The sequence below is a fragment of the Phoca vitulina genome, unplaced genomic scaffold (genome assembly GCF_004348235.1).
Source record: "Phoca vitulina isolate PV1807 unplaced genomic scaffold, GSC_HSeal_1.0 scaffold8, whole genome shotgun sequence".
Taxonomy (NCBI): domain Eukaryota; kingdom Metazoa; phylum Chordata; class Mammalia; order Carnivora; family Phocidae; genus Phoca; species Phoca vitulina.
In genome coordinates this window covers 58,457,402-58,482,883 of record NW_022589711.1, presented here as the reverse complement: position 1 = coordinate 58,482,883, position 25,482 = coordinate 58,457,402, and the positions used below count along the sequence as shown (strand labels likewise).

The window sequence follows — 25,482 nt, the reverse complement described above, 5'->3', positions numbered from 1 at the left end:
TGGTTGCCAATTCCAAAATCTGGGAATCAACTGTCCTTTCTGGGCTGGCTGAAGGTAGGTTCACTTTCTTAAAGGTCAGATGAATTCATTGACATGGGGCTGGAGGAGAGTTTCTCTTCCCATTTCAAAGACTGCTGTTTATTCGTCTGTGCTTCCATTCTCCTATTCCCCAAGATGTTAATCACCCATTAAATCCCTGGCGTGAGACATTGTATCTCTGGCCCTTTAAATAGGGGCGTGGTATAGAGGGGCGGACCAGGGTGCGGGGAGGAAAGCGGAAGCGTGGCCATCAGTGGTATATACTGCGCGTGCGTGAGGCTACAGCAGGGGGCGGGGTCACGTGGGCGGGGGGTCCTGGGCTGGAATGGCTGCAAGCGCAGGTAACGAATCTCCCGGGAGCAGGCCAACGGGGTGGGGACAGTAGTGAGCCGCTGTCCCCCAGGCGGGAGGAGGACGCACGCCGGGTTCCTGAGCCTCGGCCCTTTCCCCCGTGCGGCGGCGCGGCCTCGGAGTGGCTGACGGAGCGGCCCCAGGCGGACTAACTGGACCGGGGCTCAAGGGCCGGGTGGGGTTGACTTTGGGGCGGAGAGGCGTGTCCTGCGTTTGGCCTGCAGTTGGGTCAGGAGGTTTCCACTTGTTCATAACGAATGTGGGGCTGAGGACAGGTGCACCCGCTTCCCTGATTGTGAGACTAGGAGGTGGATGATCACTCTCCTCCCCAGGACCGAACAGGTGTGCAACCCGCCTTTCGGGCCCGGCGCACAGGTGTGGGCTCGTCTGTCCCTCAAAGACTGGGATGAGTGTGCTCCCCAAGTGTGAGGCCGAGGCCTAGATCAGGTGTCCACCTCTTAGGATTGGTGCGCACCCTGTGAGGCTGGTTCCAGTTTGTGTCTGCCTGCAAGCTGTGCTCCAGAGTGAGAGCAGGAGGACAGGGGGGTCTCTAAAGTTTGAGGCCACTCCTGTGTCCTGGTTAGTTCTCCCAAGTGTGGTACGGGAAAAGAGGGAAACAGAGCTGCCTAAAGTGTTTGGGTTTGCTTCAAAGGGAGGTTAGGGTGGGATGAAGTAGGGTCAGCCAGGGAGGTTCCATGGCTATGGGTTATCAGGATCAGCTGGGAGCCTTCTTCAACTAGGCATGCCCCCTCCATAACCTCCTAATATTAGACTCATATAGAATGGACCAGAAGTCTTGCGTCCTCTGCATGCCCACCCTCTACCACACAACCCCCCCCCAAAAAAAAAAGAAAACACAAAACAATCATGGATGTTGACTTGTGGCCCCAACTCCAGATGTCTGTGATTGGGAGGTAATTACATGTCAGGTGTGTGGCACCAACTCCGGATGTCTGTGATTGGGAGGTAATTACATGTCAGGTCTGTGTGTTTGAAGTCTAATACAAATGGGGATGGAGAATCTACCTGTGTTTGTGTAAGACATGGGTTTGCTCATGGTTAAATTTAAGCAGAGAAGAGATACTGAATCCTCTGGTAAAGCTGGCCTGTTCCATAAAAAGCAGAGTAAAGATAGGTGGGGGAAAAATTCTGGTTGAACTATAGGCTTTATATGTCAAAGAGAAATAGTTATATGTGAAAAAATTCTTTCCAGAGCTCTAAGATAATAGTATGTTGATTATCCTTTATTTTCTTTGTATCTGGACCAGCATCAGTAGTTGGATGTTTTTTGTCTTCAGGATATTGAGGCATCATGGCACTTTTTAGCTATATCTCACTCTTTCATAAAGATGTCAACCATTGTGATACAAAATGTCAGTTATGTATGTGAACGAAAAGTGAGACGTTTTGAACTTAAGGAAGTATGTTTAACTTTCGATCTGTTTATAGTTGTCACAGAGGTTAGATTGCCTCTTGAGCCACAGCTTCAGGTGTAATCTGTATATATTTGTCAGATCAAACTGTTCTAGTCTTTTTTTTTTTTTTTTAAAGATTTTATTTATTTATTTGACAGAGAGAGACACAGCGAGAGAGGAACACAAGCAGGGGGAGTGGGAGAGGGAGAAGCAGTCTTCCCGCTGAGCAGGGAGCCCGATGCGGGGCTCGATCCCAGGACTCTAGGATCATGACCTGAGCCGAAGGCAGATGCTTAACGACTGAGCCACTCAAGCACCCCCAAACTGTTCTAGTCTTAACTGAATCTTGAATTTATGTTTGCATTATCTTCATTCTATTAGCCCCTGTGTTAACATCTTCCCAGAAGAGAAAACTCCTCTACCTTCAGTAGTTACAAATTCCAGGGAAGGACAATGATTGGCCAAATGGATACAAGAATGTCCTGTGCCTACTTTTCTGGCTAGGTAGATAGGATATTTGATTGGCAGCACAACTAAAATTACTTGTTTGGTAATGTGGAGGAGGAGCAGTTTTCCAAAGGAAAAATGGTGAAGGAATGTTTTAACTGTAATCAAATTTGTTTTTCCTAGCAGTTGAGCAAGAAGTTTCCTTTTGCTCTTTACAAAAAAAAAAAAAAACCTCTTGTGACTATGTCCTTCTTGACACCTAACCAAGAGAAATTGAGGTGACAATTAATTGGAAGTTAATTAAGATGAGTTGGAAAGCCACCATGTACTCAACCTACAACTGAATGGAATCCTGTCTTGTGTGCATTTAACTTAAAGAATTCACTCATACCAATTTAGTGAAGAAGAAGGGGAGTATATGTCAGCCTACACAAGGCCCATGTGCTTCTTAGGAGAAGTTCTCTGAGGGGTGGGTGGATCTTTGAAGAGTGATTCTTTTTTTTTTAATTTTTAATTTTTTTAAAAAATATTTATTTATTTGACAGAGACACAGAGAGGGAACACAAGCAGGGGGAGCGGGAGAGGGAGAAGCAGGCTTCCGGCCGAGCAGGGAGCCCGATGCAGGGCTCGATCCCAGATCCTGAGATCATGACCTGAGCCCAAGGCAGACGCTCAGCTGACTGAGCCACCCAGGCGCCCCTGAAGAGTGATTCTTATAATAGTAGGGACTTACTGAAAGCTGGAAAGAAGTGATTTTTTTTTTCTCTTTCATTCATTTTACTTATACACATATAAAACTGATGAATAATATTAGGCTTTATGCATAACAGATACTCGTAGACCTAGTTCTTACTATTGTTTTGTATATTGTCGTAGGGGATTAGTTTTTTCTTTTTTAGATTGTGGCTGAAGGTTGTGCCTGACAATTCGTAATAATAACTTAGTAACATAATAGTAACAGCATCATGCGACCAGACCGGCAGGTCTTAGGTACTCTTCTTTTCCTCCACTTTTCTTTTTAACATTTGTTGTTCTATATGCACTTCCTGAATTTTAAATGATTACTCTTCTTATTTAGACATTTGCTAAGAGAAAGAGAAAGAGAAACAGAGGTTTGGGCTTTTTCATAGTGGCAGCTCTGAGCATTGTGGGCCTAAATGTGCCTATTCTTGGAAAGAAACTCAGGGGCCAAGTGTGCATCTCATCCAAGTACGTAGTAGCATTGTTACCTAACACATGGTCTGTTTCTGAAGTCCATGAGTAAGGTGAAACTTGAGTACCCCTGAAAAGTACCTGGGAAGGAGTCATGGTGGAGACTGACCTATCTCTCAGGATGTGCAACACAGCCGGGTTTTGCTCTGTGTTGCAACAGCATACTATTTGTTATTTTAAGCACAGGTGAAATGGATAATTATGTATGAGGCATTCAAGAACTGAGACTGACCAAAAGGACAGCAGATACCAATCTCCTATCCCATGCTCACCCTGAAATGTATAGTATTGAGTGTGGAATGGTGTGCAGAGTCCCCATTTCTGTGTGAATCATTTCTTTTTTTCTCTTTACCTTTGCTGAAGATAAATTGAATTCCTGTAAATGGAATGGACATATGATACATTTCCACTGTCTCATCTTGACTTTGTAGGCTGAATTAATGTAAAAGAACACAAAACATCTGAAATTGTGGAGTTTGTGTCATGTTATACATGAACTAAATGATCATTAAAAAAAATCAGTGTTAAGGATTGTAAAAAATCTCATCTAGGTGCAAAGAATGGAACTTGCAAGGTGGTAGGCTTTTGGGGGTAGAATGACTAACCCTATCTTATTTTGAATGACCAGAACTGTTATTTGAAGCCCTCGAAGCCAGTGATTCAGTGTTGCTTGGCTGCTTATGGGGGGAGGAAGGGAGGGATTGGTGAGTTGATTAGCACTAGGAATACAGTGGTGAACAAGACAGATCTGGTCTTTGCTCTCCTGGAACCTTATTACTTTCCTTCCTGAGGGAAGGCAGTGGTGGTCCAGACACTGAAAAAATGATTGCAATGTGACAAGTTTAGTGAAGAAGGAGAACGATGTTATAAGTGCATATTAACAGGGAACCTAGTTCAGTTGAACAGGACAAAAAAAGGCTTTTTGAGGAAGCAGAGTTTTAGCTGATATCTGAGGGATGAATATGATCAACAGTAGTTGACAAGCCTGATTACATAAAGGTAGAGCTCAATTATAACTTGGCTTACTATGGCATAGATTCCTATAGGCTGTGAGTCAAATAATATCCTATGAAGCTTAACAATTACAGGTAATAAAACTGATCCATTTAATTTGCAACACAGGTGTTAGTCCTGTCTTCCAATTCTTGTGTTAATCAGTAAATATTTATTGAACATTACACACCTATGCAAGTCAGTGAGCCCAGTGATATGCAGTATACAAAGAAGCATGGCTACATTTTTCTTTCTTTTTTTTTTAAGATTCTGTTTGTTTATTTGAGAGAGTGAGAGAGAGAGAACATGAGCAGGGTAAGGGGCACAGGGAGAAGCAGACTTCCCACCAAGCAGGAAGCCTGACACGGGGCTTGATCTCCCCAGGACTCCAGGACCATGACCCAAAGCGAAGGCAGACGCACAACCAACTGAGCCACGCAGGTGCTCCACATGGCTGCATTTGTATTGTATAGTTGGGGACGAGAGACATAGTCACATGGTGAGTTAACTAATGAATCAATATGAGGAAAGCGCCAAGGCACTGTTATAAAGAAGACATGCATTCTAGATTCAGAGGATGCTTAGGGAAGGAAGGTGCCTGGAAGGAAGGAAAGAAGGAACTTAGATAAATGGAGAGGAAAAGGAAAGGGAAGGTGAACTAGTGTGAGCAGACATGGATAGAAAGGGGAAGCTCTTCTTGAAGGATTCTGAATACAGGTTAATAAGTTTAGTTGTAAAGGAAGGTAAGGTCAGCTCATGTGATATCTGGAATCCTAGGCTTAGAATTTGGAATTTTATTATTATTTTTTTCTTTCAAATTTTTATTTCAATTCTAGTTGGTTAACATAGAGTGTAATATTGGTTTCAGGAGTAGAATTCAGTGGTTCATTACTTACATACAACACCCAGTGTTCATCATAACAAATGCCCTCCTTAATATCCATCACCCATTTAGCCCATCCTCTGCCCACCTCCCTCCATCAACCCTCAGTTTGTTCTCTGTTGTTAAGAGTCCCTTATGGTTTGGTTCCCCCCCCCCCTCTCTTTTTTTCCCCTTCCCATATGGTCATCTGTGTTGTTTCTTAAATTCCACATGAGTGAAATCATATGGTATTTGTCTTTGACTGACTTATTTCACTTAGCATAATACACTCCATCTCTGTCCACGTCATTGCAATGGCAAGATTTTGTTCTTTTTAATGACTAATATTCCATTATATGTATGTGTGTGTGTATACAGACGCCACATCTTTATCCATTCATCAGTCAATGGACATTTGGGCTCTTTCCATAATTTGGCTATTGTTGATAATGCTCCTATAAACAATGGGGTGCATGTACCCCTTCGAATCAGTATTTTTGTATCCTTTGGGTAAATACTCAGTAGTGCAATTTCTGGGTCATAAAGTAGTTCTATTTTTAACTTTTTGAGGAACCTCTTTACTGTTTTCCAGAGTGGCTGCACCAGTTTGCATTCCCACCAACATGTAAGAGGGTTTCCCTTTCTCTGCATCCTTGCCAACATCTGTTGTTTCCTGTGTTGTTAATTTTAGCCATTTGTGGTGGTATCCTATCATGGTTTTGATTTGTATTTCCCTGATGATGATTGATATTGAGCATCTTTTCATGTGTCTGTTAGCCATCTGGATTTCTTCTTTGGAGAAGTGTCTGTTCATGTCTTCTGCCCATTTCTTAACTAGATTATTTGTTTTTTGGGTATTGAGTTTGATAAGTTCTTTATAGATTTTGGATACTAACCCTTTATCAGATATGTCATTTGTAAATATCTTCTCACATTCCGTAGGTTGCCTTTTAGTTTTGTTGATTGTTTCCTTCACTGTGAAGAAACTTTTTATTTTGATGAAGTCCCAAGAGTTTATTTTTGCTTTTCCAAGGTCAAAGAGGTTTCTGCTTGTGTTCTCCTCTAGGATTTTGATGGTTTCCTGTCTCACAGTTAGGTCTTTCATCCATTTTGAATTTATTTTTGTGTATGGTATAAGAAAATGGTCCAGTTTCACTCTTCTGCGTCTAGCTGTCCAGTTTTCCCAACACCATTGTTGAAGAGACTGTCTTTTTTCCATTGGATATTCTTTCCTGCTTTGTCGAAGATTAGTTGACCAAATAGTTGTAGGTAGAATTTGGAATTTTATACTGTAGGCATTGGGATCTGTTCAAAATGAGTCCATTTACTAGAGAAAGAGAATAGAAAACAAATAGAGGTTAATCATCTGTTGTATTTTTCTTCACAAAACAAACCACGAGAAGACCAAACAAGACAAAGAAATGGAAGAAGAGAAATACTTGATTGGGAAAGCTGGAAACAAAGTGGGAATGTAATATTCTTTCCGTATCATGATTTCATGATACCTTTTTGGGGATACAGTAAGTGAAAAAAACAAAATTTGATTCGACTCACCATACTGTGAAAGGTGTCTCATATGACACTTTTAGGAGGAAAAGAATGCCAGTGAATTAAATAGGATCCTGGAATTTGAGCATGGTAGGGAAGGTCTGCCAAGGTAAAAACAAAACAACTACTACAACAAAAAATTGGTAGAAGAGTTCTGTATTAACCCAGCCTAATACAGGTCACATTCTGGAGTTCTTATTCCGTTCATCCGTGTTAAAATGGGGTCATTGATGTTTATATCATACATATATTTATTTTTAAATGGTCCTTGAATCAATTACTAATTGGTTGGGAATAACCTTATTAAGAGGGAATAGCCTTCAGAACTGTCAAGATGTCAGATAATCTTAAATCAGAACTATTAAAATATTAGTTTATCAGTGCTCAGAAGAGGACAACATACTGGGTAATCCTGATTCTATGACCTACATTTTTCTGTCGGAATAATGTGATTTCATTCTGGGAGAGACTAAGAAACCATTGATTTTAACGATTGTGTCGTCTGCAGGTACTGTCCAGCTTGGCATCCGCCATAGGAACACTAGATTGCAGGATGGTTGGGTGGAGAACTAGTTGTAGAATTTAGTCTTCAGAGGAAATTATCAGTAGTTTATTGCCAACCTTTGTCCTGGGATAGCACTTAAGTGGTATCTGAAAGTAGTGTCTGCATCATGTGTAATAGAAGTGTCCTATATTAAGCAGTTCATCATTGGTCTGTGTATTGGAATGAAGAACTTGCTCAATAAATATTTGGGCAACACCAAGTGATGAGGGAAGGATTAGTATTTCAGAATGTTGGCAATGGGTCCAGAGACAAATTAATTGAAGTTTGTTAGTGTAGTCATTTCCTATTCCTGCTGTAACAAATTACCACAAATGTAGTAGGTTAAAAAAAATACAGATTTATCATTTTACAGTTCTTTAGTTCACTAGTGCACTAGACTAGCACTGGTCTTACTAGGTTAAAATCAAGCTGTGGCAGGGCTGGGGTCCTTCTAGAGGCTTAAGGAGAGGATCCTATTCCTTGCCTTTTGCAGCTTCTAGAGACTGCCTAAATTCCTTGGCTCCTGGCATCCTTCCTCCTTCAAAGCCTGCAATGTAGCATCTCTCTGACACTGCTTCTTTTTTTTTTTTTTTTAAAGAATTTATTTATTTATTTGTTAGCACAAGCAGGGGGAATGGCAGGCAGGGGGAGAAGCAGGCTCCTGCTGAGCAAGGAGCCCAATGCAGGACTGGATCATGACCCGAGCCGAAGGTAGATGCTTAACCAACTGAGCCACCCAGGCGTCCCTGTGACCCTGCTTCTGTTGTCCTATCTCTTCTCTGACACTCTCTTTTGCCTCCCTCTTCCACATTTTAAGACCCTTGTGATTATATTGAGCCAACATGGATAATCTCTGCAACTCCAGATCCTAATTTAATCACACATGTGAAGTTCCTTTGGACATGTGAGGTAACCCAGTCACAGGTCCTGAAGATCAGGACAGACATCCTTGGGCACTACTATCTTGCCTGCCACAGGCAGGTTCAGGCACAGCCCAATTTCTAAAAAATGTGGAGACACTGCTCCAGTGAACTCTCCTTTTCAAAAAATACCTGAGTGTGGTATCTTTTGATTCCTAGGTCTATTTGGGTTGAATAAATTTGCTGAGTAACAGAAAGGTATAATTGCTGGTAAGTGATAAAAGAGGAAGTTGATGCGAAAGCACAATTTTAGAATGACTTGTAGTATATCAGACTTATTTTCATAATTAGACTTTTTTTCTAAAGCGTCTCTGATGCTTTGCTGGGGGCTGTACTAGTCTTAGATAAAACCCCTACATTTAACTGATGAAGAAACTTCTAATCTGAGAGCAGAAGTAAGTATATCCTTCCAATAACGTATCCTGATGATATGCTTAGAACTAGCTAGACCTTTACAAAAGTACTTGATCTTGTTTCAGGATCTTTAACTTGGAAGAATGTGGAAATCTTGAGGAAATTTTAAATGATAATAGCAAATATTTCTTGAAAACCAAATCTGTGTCCAGGCATTATTCTAAATGCTTTACAGTCATTATGTTGTTTATTCCTCACAGTAGCTCTGCAAATAGGTAGTTGCATTCTAAGACTCAGGACTCTCCGTTTTAAGTGATTTAAAAAAAGAGAGAGAGAGAGAGCGAGTGTGTTGGGAGAGGATCCTGGCTTAGGTAGCCAAATTGCCAGAATGCTGTGGCCAGAGCGAACATCAGAAGACTAGAACATGGGGTCCTGAGTGGTATCAGGGTACTCTGACCTCTTTGGTTCTGTTTGTAGGTTGATTTTATTCTTGCTAGAGAATCTGTTCCTAGAATGTAAAATCTGTTCGTAGAGGTGGATCTCCAGTGACAAGTATAGTAGGTGTTTAGGTGTTTAGTTGATATATATTGAATAAATGACCTCCTTTTCTGCAGAACAGGGTCGGGTGGAGGGTGGGGGTGCTGCTCGCCCTTACTATTCGTTGTTTAGGGAACAGTGGAAGCAGCTTTTCCTCACCAGTTCCATTTTAATGAATCCCAGTGAAGCACTCTGGCTACATTATGCACTCTCTGTTAGTAGGGGATTTTTGATTGGCAGCCTCCACAAGAACCACATGGTTTGAAGGAGCCCTGCCCCCAGCAAGAGGTGCTGCTCTGGGCAAACAACACAAATGGCCACAATATTTCATCTTAAAAGGTGTAGAAATAGAGGGGCTCAGAAAGGTAGACAAATTGGCCAAGGTCACAGATAGGAACTGGTAAAGCCCAGATTAAAACCTCATTTTAATGACTCTGGCTTATGTTCTTTGCACTTTGCCAGCATATCACAATAATAGGAGCTCAGTGAAGTGGAGGCTGGAAATGGAGTAGGGTAGCATGGCAAGATGGTGCTCTTTCTTCAGGGGATGCTCGATCACATAAAACTTCTCGAATGTGGTATTGGTGTTCACAGATGCTGAGCTGCCCTGAGAACCTCTTAAGTAACACCAGATAGGAGGTATAAAAAGCCAGAAAAAAATTGTTTTACTTCCTGAGTTATTTTGCAAAGACCAATGTGAAGAATGAAATGTTTTCAGTTATTAAGTCATTTAAGTAAAAGTGGGGTTTTTTTGAGGTGTGGCTATTGTGGTCTTTTCCATTATTCTTTTTTTAATGTGTAAGAATAAAAATAACTGTCCTCAAGAATCACTGAATGTGAATTAGATTATGCTTGTTTGCAAACATTCCTTGACTAATTGTAATCATTTTTCCTAAGTGGTACAAATAAGAGAATTTTATTAAGAAGGAAATTGTCATGAGTCTTCTTTGAAGAAAGGCATATAAGCTCATATTGCTTCTGCCCTTGGCTCACTGCAAAACGAGAAGTACATTTAGTACCTGAGGTTGGAAAGCTACTTTCAAATGTTGCCGGAAACAGAGTGCCCTCAGTTATGTCTTCTAGGAATGTATTTGACTATCTTGTGTTTGTAAGACGGAGCCTTGGAGTCTATTTCTGTAACATGTGAAAGAAATTAGTCTGTATTTGGTAATATACCAAATGTACTAGCTAGAAAAATTGGTTTCAGCTCTTTAAAAATAAGTCTTCGTAGTCTACATGTCTTACATATAATAGATGCTCATTTCTTTTAATCTGATAAAAATGAAACTTTGCACAAAGTGAAATTCATCATAAATACTAAAAAAAGGAGCCTAATTGGATAAAATTGTCAGTGAATTTTGGGCATTTTTTTTTTAAACAATACCAGCAACTAATTTTCAACTCCTTTTTCTTTCTTTCTTTCTTTCTTTTTTAAAGATTTTATTTATTTATTTGACAGAGAGAGACACAGCGAGAGAGGGAATACAAGCAGGGGGAATGGGAGAGGGAGAAGCAGGCTTCCCGCGGAGCAGGGAGCCCCATGCGGGGCTCGATCCCAGGACCCTGGGATCATGACCTGAGCCGAAGGCAGACGCTTAACAACTGAGCCACCCAGGTGCCCCTTTCAACTCCTTTTTAAACAGTTAATTCTTTCAGTGGCTTAGTTGTCAGCCTTTCCTTTGCCTTCACTTCATTAAGGAGTGGGATTGAGAGAAGTTCATATGGTGGGCCGTGGACAGTATGTAGTTTGAAAAAGCTTCCCATAGAGAGTTACTGCATGTGGCTGGGTACTTTTTTCCCCATTGATTTGACAGTAATAAGTTTTTGTGACCAGGAGAATATTCAGTCACAATTTGCTTGACCTAATCACTTCTCACCATAATTTATGAAATAACTAAGAAATGCAATGTCAGACCTTTGTATATTGCTTATTACCTCATATATTGTTTTGTATATTGCTAGTCTAGAAAACAAAATGACCTTTGTTTTTACTGTCATTATTACTATGGCGTTATTTCTGTTTTCATATTTTTATTTCTTTATTTCTAAACAGGCAGAGCTCAGGGAGGGACTTCTAAAAATTTGGCCACTTGTAGCCTAATTAGAACACAAACTAAAAACACTTAAGAACAAATTTAATCATTAAACTTATAATTATTTTTTCCTGAATATGTTTTTAGTTTTCTAGAGATTTTGCAGACAGTTGTTTTCTCTTTTGCAAGTAAACAAAACTCTTTTTGATACGGCATTGTATCCTTTAGAGCTATGAAATATATAAAACATTTGCATACTTTTTTTTAGTATTTCCGTTTTCTCTGCGAATGTCCATGTTTTTCTATGACTAGCTTTCTTCCTAGAAATCCTAGAAATCCCTAGTTGGCTGCGGTCTTATTTTATTCTGGCATCATTGTTGTCTCCCGTAATCTGAACGCTTAGGTTTGCTAGTGTCATATTAAGTGGCTAGCTATCTGTCCTGGGTCCTCTGTGTCTACACAAGCTCCCTGAGACATCTGTGGCCCTGGATGGATGCCAACGGCAAAACTGATTTGTATGCTTTTCTCCAGGGGAACTGGAGATCTACTCTGAGGTTTGGGAGTATGAGGGAGGGGTTAATTGCAGTTCTTGGCACCAATTTACCCTCATGCTGCTAAAACATAAATCTGGATGGTACCAAGTCTAGTGGCTGACTAGACTTGGCTTACCGCAAGTCTGTCACTATCACCAGACTTAATGACTTTGGGTGGTGGGCGACTTCCCAGACTCCTGAGTTAGATGTTCCTCCTTTGTGCTCCCATAGAAACTCTCCCCCAATATCATACCTCAGACCATACTGATTTCTCTTTGCCTTACAATCAGATGATTGATGAACAATCAGTTTCCACAAAAGTCTGACCACGTAAGTCTTTGGAATGTCCAATTGAGGAAATCTAAATAATGTATATTTTTTCTTTTTTGAGAAGAGATCATTCAGGTCATCATGATCTAAGGCCAAAAATCAAAACAAAACAAAAAAAGACTTGCTTGGATTGACTGAATTATAATTATTATAAATATGGAAAATGAACCAGACCATGAAAATGTGGAACAGAGCCTCAGTGCCAAGACTACTGAAGAAGAGCTGAATAAGTCTTTCAATCTTGAAGCTTCACTTTCAAAATTCTCTTACATAGATCTGGACAAGGAACTGGAGTTCAAAAATGATCTGGTAAAAATGCAGCTTTTGTTAAGATGGTTAGAGCTATGACCTAAAGACTCAATCTGTCATTTTTGCATGAATTAATAGAAGTCTGTGTGCAGTTTTATGGGATAATATCACTCTTCATTTGTGTATGTCATTACCATTTCTGAAGCACTTTAACGTACGTTCTCATCTGAGCCTCACATACTCTGATAATCCATTTTAAAGAGGAAGAAGCCAAAGTGCAGCTGGCTATGTTAAATGATGCTCAAGATCATAGAGCTAGTGCTAGGTTTAGAAATCTTGTGCAGTGATTCTTAAAAAATATTTTATTTATTCTTTGAAAGTAGGCTCCACACCCGGCATGGGGCGCAAACTCATGACCCCAAGATCAAGTCGCATGCTCTACTGACTGAGCCAGTGGGGCGTCCCATATGCAGTGATTTTTTTTTCCCATTGATTTGATAGTAATAAGTTTTTGTGACCAGGAGAATATTTAATCACAGTTTGCTTGACCTAATTACTTCTCACCGTAATTTATGAAATAACTAAGAAATGCAATGTCAGACCTTTGTATATTGCTTATGACCTCGTATATTGTTTTGTATACTGCTTTCTACACTTAGAAAATTGGGGCTTGTCATGAGACATGCTGTGTTGTCCTGTTTAGAATGCACATGTCAGAGTTCATGAACAAAAGCTTTCTAGACAGGGCTGTCAAGATGGTGCCGTCAGTGTATATTTGTCTTTGATAATCAATGAATATGTGGATAGGATAAGAAACAATTCTGTAGTCTTTTGACCTGATCCTTACTACCATGGATCATCGAGTTGGCTCTCTGCATGATCAGTTTGGTGATATGTTTGTCTCTTAATTGGTAATGGTTCTAATAAATTTAAACACCCTCACAATATTCTAAGAGGGAAAGCAGCGTTATATGAAAATAATTTCTTTTCTCTATTTAGATTGATGACAAAGAGTTTGATATTCCTCAAGTTGATACTCCTCCAACACTGGAAAGCATACTCAATGAGGTAAGTGTATATTAATGATCACGGTCATTTTATGGAATTGATTTTAATGCTTTTGGGTTAATTATAGTGTATGTATCTAGATCTGCACCGTCCAGTATGGGAGCCACTAGTCACATGTGGCAATTTTAATGTAAATTAATAATAGTTAAGTAAAGATTAAAATTTCAGTCGCTCAGTTGTACAGGTACATTTTAAGTTCTCAGTTGAAATGCGGCTAGTGGCTAGTCCAGTGGATAGCACAGGTGCAGAGTATTTCCATTGTTGCAGAAAGTACCTTTGGACAGCACTCATCTAGGCTGTGAACTTCTCAAGGGCAGAAGCCATGTGTTGTTCATGTCTGTGCCCAGTACAATGCCTTATACTTGGTAGATTTGAGAAAACATTTTAGTAAGCAAGTTGAAATATTAAATTCACGTCACTTTTGAGATTTGTATTATGTTTCAATAATGTCATCTCTACCAGTGATACTCAGATAGCTCATCCTCTGATACTAGAGAGCAGCTGCAACCTTGAAATGCACCTCATCATCCTTCTGTGTAAAGGGAAAACCTCCACAGGGTATCTTATGAGTACCATCTTTGTTAAAAAGTTTCTCAGAGTTTTGAAATGATGTTATTCTTTTCTGAATTAGCAGGTCAGAAAGGCTTTATAAAGGAATTTTGTGGAAGTAACATGTTGGTGAAGTATGGGAGCTTTTATGTACCTGGCATCTGCTGACAATTCTTCAACTCAGTCTTCTTGATCTTTTAAAAATTTGCTTAAGACTCCTTTTGGAAGTTTTAGCTTCAAATTTGAGAAAGATTTTTAAATGCGTGAATCTGTTTTGGATCCATAGTTTTCTAAAAGATAATGATGCAGAGGTTCTCCAAAAGAAATGCCCGCTGAATGAGTTGGGTCTTGGTCTTTATTACTTTTACCCCTATACTTTGGGGGTTGTAGCCAACACTTTATAGGATGCAAACTACTTCTCTTTGTGAATTGTATCTTTTACTATTCTTGTATGACTTTGATTTCTGTTTTTATATCCATTTGATGTTGCTGTTACTTTGAATATATTTTAACTTAGAAAATGTGTGATCTGTGTTAAGATGTAGCATTTTAAATTTTGACACAGAAGGCTTTGGTCAATGAAAGAATAACTGGTTACAGTGATACTTATTTACTGCTTTCTAATAGAGAAGAAATCTTTCATTTAGAGATGAAGAGATTAATTTTAGTCAGTTTTGTTAATGTCTTAATCATATCCTCATTTCAATTATTTTACTAAGTGTGAAATAAAAGTAAGCTTAGAAGGTTGTATATAAAGCCATATTTGAACATATTTGTATAAAAATGGCAAAGGGCCCCTGGGTGGCTCAGTCAGTTGAGCATCTGACTCTTGATTTCAGCTCAGGTCATGATCTAAGGTTCATGGGATCCAGCCCTGCTTGGGCTCCACGCTCAGCGGGCAGTCTGCTTGAGATTTTCCCTCTCCCTTTACCCCTCCCTCCAACCCCCCCCAAATAAATAAATAAATCTTCAAAAAAAATGGCAAAGAAAGTGGTCATATGAATGAAACTAGTTCATAGTGAAGAAAAACCATCTTTGCACAATTTAGTTATCTATGAGTAATAGTAAGTATGGTCATTAGTGGTTTACTGAGAAGATAATAATAATTCTATCTGAGAAGATAATACCATCCTCACTAGTAATTTGCATGTCTCACATATTTGCTCATAGTGTTAGATGCTGGGATTATAAAATGCTGTATGACTGTCTCTGACTTTGAGAGAGAAATAGGACTGGACATTGGCCAGCCTTCCCATCTCCAAGGAGCTAGGCAGGTGGATAAGTGAAAGCAAAAATAAAATTTAAGTTGTAGAACCGTATGAAGGCTATTGGGGGAAAAGTATTAAAATGATTTTAAAAAAGAAAAAAACAATGGAAAGGGCAGAAGTACAAAATGTGAATAAGCACTTGTTCCGGGATATGTGGGTGCACATATCGTATAATGTTCATTAATAGGAATCTGCCGAGAGGTTGGGAAGAAATGGACATCCAAGATGTTTTATAGACTGGAAAGCTAGAGATTACGGAGACATCATGAATCTCAGAATTTAGGGCATGAAATAATGGCAATAGGCCTTGTCCTTGTCTGAAACTGTGCTACCTCTGAGGTTTTTAATTGTGAAGTTCCATTCTCTAACCATATTCACCCCCTTGCCTCCCATTTTCTTACTTCCTTAAACCTATTCTTTGACCTAATCAAGACCGAGTCTCTTGTTTCTTCCTAGTCTCCCAGTCTGGGTAGTTCCTGCTTCACTTCATTTCTACTGTGCAGCCAGATACTTATTTTGAACTTTTTACTCAAGTGTAGCGTACATAGAGGAAAAGTACACAAATTGTGTGTAGCTTGGTGAATTTTCACAAACTGAATGCACTGTGCAACCAGAATCCATATGAAGAAATAAAACATTACTAATATCCCAGAACTTCTTCATGTGCCCCTTTAGTACCTAACCCCAGGATAATCACAATCCTAACTTCTACTAGCATTGATCAGCTTTCTTGCTTTGAACTTCATATAAATGGAATGATAGAGTATGTACTTTTGTGTGTCTGACTTGTTTACCTCAATATTATGTTTTTATTTTTTTTTATTTTTTTAAAGGTTTTATTTATTTATTTGACAGAGAGAGACACAGTGAGAAAGGGAACACAAGCAGGGGGAGTGGGAGAGGGAGAAGCAGGCTTCCCGCTGAGCAGGGAGCCCGATGCGGGGCTCGATCCCAGGACCCTGGGATCATGACCTGAGCCGAAGGCAGACGCTTAACAACTGAGCCACCCAGGCGCCCCTCAATATTATGTTTTTAGATTCATTCATATTTTTGTATGTAATTGTTCATTCCCATACATAAAAAAATTTTTTTTTAATTATTTATTTATTTATTTTTAAAGATTTTATTTATTTATTTGACAGAGACCGAGACAGCGAGAGCAGGAACACAAGCGGGGGAGTGGGACAGGGAGAAGCAGGCTTCCTGCTGAGCAGGGAGCCCGATGTGGGACTCGATCCCAGGACTCTGGGATCATGACCTGAGCCAAAGGCAGCCGCTTAACTACTGAGCCACCCAGGCACCCAAAAACTTTTTTTTTTAAAGATTTTATTTATTTGTCAGAGAGAGAGAGCACAAGCAGGGGGAGCAACAGGCAGAGCAGGCAGAGGGAGACGCAGGCTTCCTGCTGAGCAGGGGGCCTGATGCAGGGCTCAATCCCAGGACCCTGGGATCATGACCTGAGCTGAAGGCAGCCACTTAACCAGCTGAGCCACCCAGGCATCCCCCCATACATAAAATTCTTTATGTGTATACCATTATTTATTCATTTTACTTTTGATGGGCATTTGTGTAATTTCCAATTTCTGATTACTATGAAAAGTTGCTGTGAGGGGTGCCTGGGTGGCTCAGTTGTTAAGTGTCTGCCTTCGGCTCAGGTCATGATCCCAGGTTCCTGGGATCAAGCCCTGCATTGGGCTCCCTGCTCTGTGGGAAGCCTGCTTCTCCCTCTCCCACTCCCCCTGCTTGTGTTCCTTCTTTCACTGTGTTTCTCTCTGTCAAATAAATAAAAATCTTGAAAAAAAAAGTTGCTCTGAATATTCTTATTCACATCTATATATGTATGCATATACATATACACACACACATTTCTGTTGGTTTTATACTTGGAATAGGAGTAGAATTGCTAGGTCATGAGATACGGGTATGTTCAGCCTTAGTAGATACTGCCACAGGTTTTTTAATGTGATCAGAATAATACATACTTCCAGCAGCCCAATATGGGAGTTCTGAATACCGTATGCTCATCAACTTTTGAATTTTCTCCTTTTCACTTTATCCATTCAGTTCTTATAGGTGTGTAGTGATACCACATCATAGTTTAATCTGAATTTCCCTGAAAACTGATGAAATTGGGTGCCTTGACATAGGGTTGGGCCATTTGGGTGTCTCTTCCGTGAAATGCCTTTTCATGTCTTTTGCTCACTTTTTTAAAAAAACTTATTTATAGGAATTCTTTATATGTGATGTATATAAACCCTTTTTTTTTTTTTTTTTTTAAGATTTTATTTATTTATTTGACAGAGAGAGACACAGCGAGAGAGGGAACACAAGCAGGGGGAGTGGGAGAGGGAGAAGCAGGCTTCCCGCTGAGCAGAGAGCCCGATGTGGGGCTCGATCCCAGGACCCTGGGATCATGACCTGAGCCGAAGGCAGACGCTTAACGACGGAGCCACCCAGGCGCCCTAAACCCTTTATTAGATATATGTATTGCAAATATCTTCTTCCATTCTGTGGGTTACTTTTTCACTCTATTAATGGTTTATTTTGATGAGCAGAAGTTCTTAATGTAGTTCAGCTTATTTTGTTTTTCCATTATGGTTAGTTTTTTTGTGTGTCTTATTTTAAGAAAATTTTGAAAATTCCAAGGTCATGATGGTGCTATCTTATTTTGTTTTAAAATCTTTCTTTTTTCTGCCTTTCAAACTTAGATCTGCAATTCATTTGGATTTTTTTGTATATGATGGTGTGAGGTATGAGCCAGCACCATTTACTGAAGAAAAAAAAAAAAAAAGTGATGTCACTTTTGTTTTAAATCAGGTGATGATATATGTGTGGGTCTGATTCCATTGGTCTTTCTACACTTGCTCCAATATCACATTCCAATGTTTGATATAATGGGTTTTGATATCTAATAGTCTCAGATCTTTGTTGTTGCTCTTCAAGATTGCCTTGGTTAAATAATGCAATATATGTTAAGAAAGAAAAAAAGAAGAAGAAGAATGTAGCAGGAGGGGAAGAATGAAGGGGGGGAAATCGGAGGGGGAGAAGAACCATGAGAGACGATGGACTCTGAAAAACAAACTGAGGGTTCTAGAGGGGAGGGGGTTGGGAGGATGGGTTAGCCTGGTGATGGGTATTGAGGAGGGCACGTTCTGGATGGAGCACTGGGTGTTATGCACAAACAATGAATCATGGAACACTATATCTAAAACTAATGATGTAATGTATGGGGATTAACATAACAATAAAAAAATTAAAAAAAAAAAAAGATTGCCTTGGTTATTCCTGGTCTTTTGCATTTCCATGTAAGTTTTAGAATCACTTTATTAGTTTACATACAATGAGACATACACACACTGAAATTTGATAGGATTATGTAGATTTTACATATCAGTGCAGGAAAATTGATATCTCTGCTGTGTAGATAGTAATTTTAAATTCAGCCTTATTGATAGGCTTCAATTCTCTTCTTTCCTTCACTTTTTCTTTCATGTATTCTGTAAGCCCTCAACCCTGGCTTAGTTTAACTGATCTGTTTTCTTTAATTACATCCCAAGGCTGCTTAAGAAAATCAAATAAGATTCTGATTGGCCCTCTTGCTTAAGCCCTTGGTGCTGCAGTTCTCATTTCTAGATTATTTCCTTTCCCTTTTCCCTACAGCAGTTGTTCCACTCTACAGCTCTCAAGAGACAATCTCTCCTTGTTAATTCTAGCCTTTTTCTTAGCAGACGTGTGTGTGTAGATACCTGAAAAGCAGTTGGAAATATGGGCCTAAACCTCAAGAGAAATGTTGATACTGAAGTTTGGAGTCATTAGCATGACATGGGACTTGAAGCTATAGGTATGGATTAGCTCCATATAGGAAGTTTATGAACTTGGAAGAGACGAGAGCTAAGAATATAATTCCAGGGAATAGCATCAATCAGAGGTTGGGCTGAGGAGAAAATAGAGAACATGACTAGTAGAAGAGGCCTCATAAGTTGGGAGGAGTAGCAGGAAAGAGATGTACTGGAAACCAAGGGAAGAGAAAGTTTCAAGACTTAGGGAATGGTCAGTAGTGTTAAATGATGCCGAGAGGACAAGGGCGTGCTGACTGAAGATAGGCCAGTGGATTTGGCTAGTACCTTCAGCAGAGGTGGTAGTCAGTAGCTAGCAATGGTGGAGAGTACAGATAATGAGTTGAGATTGCTCTCATATAGGCATCGATGGAAATGGTAAGGCAGAATGCAGTCCAACCGAAAGAGGAGTATGATCAGAGCATTTTTCTTTAATGTCTGTTGCTCGGAATCACCCCGTTCAAAGCTAAACTCCTCATTCTGCTTTATCTGCCATTCTTCTGCTTTCTTAGCTCAGAAGTATCATCTTTTGCCTGGTTGTTCAAGCTAGAAACCTTGGAATCCTCTTTGATTTCTCCCTTACCTCCCCACCTCCCAGCCCCCACCTTTTAAATGGTAACCAGGGACCTTGGGTTTTCTCAGTAATGTCTCTTTCATTTTTCCTTCTCTTGACCTCTTCTTCCACATCCCTAGCCTCCACTCTCCTCTTTTTCCTTGACAATGCCTTATCTTCTTAACGGTTCTTAATAGTTTCCTTGCCTCAGTCTCCCCCAGTACCCTCATCCATCTTCCTACTGCCCCATTTATCCTTGTAAAAGGTGGTTCCCATCATGTGTGTCTACTTTTTAAACATCTTAGTTGCCTTCCTACTGTCTACTATATATAGTACCCTAGTTCATTAAAAGTGATACATGTCTGGCATTGAACTGGGCACTAGGGAATGTAGTGGTAGACAAGGAGGACATGGGCCCTGCTGTCACCTGGCTTAATGGAATATAAGGCTTTTTACAGTTTGGGTCCCAGCTGATCTTTCTAGGATCACCTCTAACTCCTGCTCATATATTTGAGGACTATGTCCTTTTCCATGAGCAAAATCCATTTTATGAAATCACTGTGTTTGCAGATGCTCTTTCAAGCCCAGGATGCCTTTCTTCTGTTTGTCATATTTCTCACGGCATACTATTTGTAGTAAGGTGGTATTTGTTTTCTTCTAATTAGCCACTGGCTGTTTATTAACTCGTAAAGCATCTATAGAGGTTTGAATTTTAAAAAGTATTCTGCTAACAATAATTTGCATAATTGCTTCTTCCTGCTACAAGGAAGAAATTTTTGGAGTGAACTCTTTATAGAGACAAAGATCTATCTAGATTAATTTTCTCTTCTATGCCTCTCTGATCAATAACAATGCATGGAAAAGAGATAAAAAACAGAAATAAGCACGAGTGTTTTCGAGAAACCCATTAATGCCTGTCTGCCTTATAGGGTATTTGGAATTGTGAATTTATTGATCCATATTCTTCCAATTTAGACTGATGATGAAGATGAGTCTTTTGTTCTTGAGGATCCTACACTGTTAAACATTGATACTATTGATTCTCACTCCTATGATACTTCGTCTGTGGCAAGTTCAGATAGTGGTGACAGGACCAACTTAAAAAGGTAAGTATTCACTTAAATCACACTTGCATATGGTTGCAGTATTGATCATTTAAAATGTAAATATGTCTTTATGCTACAGTGTGGTCTGCTGAAGCCCTGCATAGGGAATAGAAGGCCCACTTGGGTGGAAATAATATGCTTATTAGATCCTAAAGATTTGGGCACTGTTGAGGGGAGAAGCTAAAAAGGTGGATGCCATGGGGCGCCTGGGTGGCTCAGTTGGTTAAGCGACTGCCTTCGGCTCAGGTCACGATCCTGGAGTCCCTGGATCGAGTCCCACATCGGGCTGCCTGCTCGGCAGGCAGTCTGCTTCTCCCTCTGACCCTCCCCCCTCTCATGTGCTCTCTCTCTCTCAAATAAATAAAGTCTTTAAAAAATAAATAAATAAAAATAAAAAGGTGGATGCCATGACCACTGTCCTCTGCACCCCCAGTAGGAAGCCCTAATAGCAGCCAGGGGCCCCCCGGAAACAGTAGAGCCCTAGGAGGGAGCACGAGTCCAATTTGGCACAGTGTCTGTGGTAGAAACATGGAGTTTGGTTCACCTCGCCACCCTTATGCTCTCTGCACTCCCCATCCCCTTCCTCCCACTCTCTAAGGTCAGATCCAGCATTCCTTCATTCCCTTGGAATGGGTTCAGAGGAGAATCACAAAATGATTAAAGATTTGGGAAAAGGACTTCTAACCCTAAATAACTTCATTTTGGCTGCTTTTCACCTCCCAAATTCTTGGAGAGCACATGAAAAGGAAAGCGAAGTGGAGGAAGCGTAATGTAAATACTTTATTGAATTCATGTGTAACTTTAATGTTGATAAAGTCATGTGTATTTTTCCTTTCTTAAATTTTGCCTGTATTAGTGCTGTCTTCTTTAGCATGTCAACTCTTGTGGGATAGGGACCATTGCTGGATATATTAACCTGTTCATCACTATCTCCTACAAGTAGATAAATATGTTTTTTCCCTCAGCTTTATTGAGATATAACTGACATATAACATTAGGCAAATGTAATGTGTACAGTGTGATTCTTTGATACACTATTTATTGTGAAATCATTACCACAATAGGGTTAGTTAACACCTTCATCACCTCACATAATTACCATTTCTGTTTTGGTAAGAACATTTAAGATCTACTCTTTTAGTAACTTTCAAGTGTATAACACATTATTGTCAGCTATAGTCCTCATGCTGTACATTAGATCCCCAGAACTTATTCATCCTACAAGTTGAAGTTTGTACTCTTTGACCAACATCTCCACATTTCCCTCACTCCTCAGCCCCTGATAGTACTGTTCTTTAGTCTTTTTTTAAATTCCACATGTAAGTTAGGTCATATAGTATTTGTCTTTTTCTGTGTGACTGACTTCATGTAGCATAATGCCCTCAAGGTCCATTCATGTTGTCACAAATGGCAGGATTTCCTTCTTTATCATGGCTCAATAATACTCCTGTGTGTGTGTGTGTGTGTGTGTGTGTGTGACCTCTTACCTTTACCCATTTGAAGATATTTCCATTATCTTGGCTATTGTGAATAATGTTGTAATGAACGTGGCAGTGCTGATATCTCTTTGAGATAGTGATTTTGTTTTCTTTGGATATATACCCAGAAGTGGGATTGTTGGATCATATGGTAGTTCTATTTTTAATATTTGGGGGGGACTTCCATACTGTTTTCCACAGTGGTTGCACCAGTTTATATTCCCACCCACCAGTGCACAGGGATTCCCTTTTCTCCACATCCTCACCAACACTTGTCATCTCTTGGCTTTTTTTTTTTTTTGTTAAGATTTTACCTATTCATTTGAGAGAGTGAGAAAGAGAGAGAGAGCGAGAGAGAGCATGAGTGGGGGCAGGGAGAGGGAGAAGCAGACTCCCTGCTGAGCAAGGAGCCCAATGCAGGGCTCGATCCCAGGACCCTGGGACCATGACCTGAGCCGAAGGCAGACGCCCAACTGACTGAGCCACCCAGGTGCCCCTCTTGTCTTTTTGATAATAGCCATTCCAATAGGCGATATCTCGTTGTGGTTTTGATTTGCATTTCCCTGGTGGTTAGTGATGCTAAACAGTTTTCCATGTACTTATTGGCCATGTGTATGTCTTCTTTGGAAAAATGTTCAGATCCTCTGCATATTTTTTACTCAAATTGTTTGTTTGTTTGTTTGTTTTTTGCTATTGAGACAGTAGTCTCCCTTTTCCACAGGGGATACATTCCAAGACCTCCAGTGGATGCATAAGACTTGCAGATAGTACTGAATCCTATATAAACTATGTTTTTTCCTGTATATACCTACAATAAAGTTTAATTTATAAATTAGGTGGGTAAGAGATTAACAACAACAATAATAAAATAGAACAATTATAGGAATATACTATAATAGAAGTTATGTGAAAGTGGTCTCTCAAATATTTTATTGTACTATACCTACCCTTCTTATAATGTCTTGAGATAATAAAATGCCTATGTGATGAGATGAAGTTAAGTGAATGACATATGCATGACACTGAGTTAGGCTACACTATTGACCTTCTGACAGTACCTCAGAAGGAGGATCATCTGCTTCTGGATTGTGGTTGACCACAAGTAACTGAAACCATGCAGATAAGGGAGGATTGCTGTATTTTTTGGATATTAACCCCTTATCAGATAAACAGTTTACAAATATTTTCTACTATCCCATAGGTTGTCTTTTCATTTTGTTGATTTTCTTTTGTTGTGCAAAAGTTTTTTAGTTTGATATAGTCTAATTTATTTATACTTGCTTTTGTTACTTGTGCTTTTGATGACCTATACAAAAAATCCATTGCCACGACCAATGTCAAGGAGCTTTTTCCCTGTGTTTTTTTCTAGGAGTTCTATGGCTTAGGTCTTATAGTTAAGTCTTTAATCCATCTAATCCCTATAATTTTTGTGAGCGGTGTAAGATAAGGGTACAGTTTCATCTGCATGTGATTATCCAGTTTTCCCAACACCACTTTATTAGAGACTGTATTCTCTCCCCATTGAGTGCTTTTGATTTCATTGTCAGATATTAGTTGAGTGTATATACAACTGTTTATTTCTGGGCTCTCAGTTTTGTTCCACTGGTCTCTCTGTCAGTGTTTATGCCAGTACCATACTGATTTTTGTTTTGTTTTTTTGTTTCATACTGTTGATTACAGCTTTGTAATATAGTTTGAAATCAGAAAGTGTGATGCCTCCAGCTTTGTTCTTCTTTCTCAAGATTGCTTTGGCTAATTGGGGTCAGTTGTGTTTCTAAACACTAACAATGAAATATCTGAAAAAGGAATAAAATAATTTATAGTAGCATCCAAAACGATGAAATACTTAGGAATAAGTTTAACCCAGGAAGTGAAAGAGCTGTACGCTGGAAATTATAAGACATTGATGAAAGATATTGGGGACACAAATAAATGGAAAAATATCCCACGTTCATGGATTAATATTGTTAAAATGTCCATACTCCCCCAAACCATCTGTAGATTCAATGCAGTCTCTATCAAAATCCCAATGGGATTTTTCACAAAAGTAGAAAATCCTAAAATTTGTATGGAACCATGATAACTTAAATGATTTTGACCATCTGGTCTCTACCTGCTTCAAAGATATGATGTCTTTTAATGAATCAGTCACAGGAATAAAAGGCACAACATAAGGAATACAATCAGTGATACTGTAATAGTGACGTAACGGGACAGCTGGTAGCTGCACTTGCGGTGAGCATAACATAGCGTATAAACTTGTCAAGTCACTAAGTTGTACACCTGAAACTAATGTGTGTCAACTGTACTCAAATTAAAAAAACATATATGGTGTCTTTTTTTCTTTTTTTTGCCTTATTTAATGTCAGAACTCTTTTGCATAGCATCATTCTGGTCCCTGCTTACCATTTTGACCTAATCTCTAAGCACCCCTACTCCCATCCTCCTGGTCCATGCCTTTTGTGTACTTACACTCCCCTCACACACTGTGCACATTTACATCTTCATATTTCTGTTTGTGCTTTTTTGTTGCCTGCCAGACTCCTACTAGTTATCCATCAAGGCCAGGTCAGACATCTTTTTTTCTGTAGCTGTCCCTGATATCCCCCTAATAAATAAGATGAAACTCCTCTTTATTTCATCTCTGTAGTGCTTTACCCATGTTCTTTCCTAACATTTATCTTTTAAGATTAAGTTACTTATGGGGCGCCTGGGTGGCTCAGTCGGTTAAGTGTCGGTGTTCAGCTCAGATCGTGATCCTAGAGTCCCGGAATCGAGCCCCGAGTCGCATTGGCTCCCTGCTCAGTGGAGAGTCTGCTTCTCCCTCTGCCCCTCCCCCTGCTCCTCTGCTTGCTCTCTCTCTCTCTCTCTCTCGCTCGCTCGCTCTCAAATAAATAAAATCTTAAAAAAAAAAAAAAAGATTAAGTTACTTATTAGTCCCTGTAGCTAGGCTGCAAGGTTCTTGAGACTAGGAAACTTGACTTACTTATTTTTGTATCCCCAGAGCATACTTTTAGTCACATAGAAGAGGGTGCTCAGTGTTTGGTAGAAAATTAAAAATTATTTTTGGTACGATGATGAGTTGGGTAAGTGAAAGGAGCTGTTAGTAGGAGCAGCAGAGATAGAATAATGAGTGGGGAATTTGAGGTGGTTGGTGGAAGAATGAGAGAGGGCAGTTAAAGATTGGAAGGCAAGAAAGATGGGCAAGGGTGGACAGTAGGTAGAGGTAATGTAGACATGCAGGGCGGGATAGGCCA

At 39.8% G+C, this 25,482-nt stretch overlaps 1 protein-coding gene across 8 annotated transcripts in view; it reads left to right on the top strand.

Moving 5' to 3' along the window:
- Positions 1–311: 311 nt before the first annotated feature.
- Positions 312–25,482, top strand: part of VPS8 (VPS8 subunit of CORVET complex) — a 250,931-nt gene continuing 225,760 nt past the window's right edge. For 7 of the 8 annotated variants that reach the window (XM_032407001.1, XM_032406996.1, XM_032406998.1 and 4 more), the window contains exons 1-3: positions 12,275–12,427; positions 13,367–13,435; positions 20,617–20,747. In XM_032407001.1, the coding sequence (XP_032262892.1) occupies positions 12,275–12,427; positions 13,367–13,435; positions 20,617–20,747 (353 nt within the window). Of the gene's footprint in view, positions 381–12,182; positions 12,428–13,366; positions 13,436–20,616; positions 20,748–25,482 lie in introns of those variants that run through there. The other variant, XM_032406995.1, reaches the window with a different exon arrangement.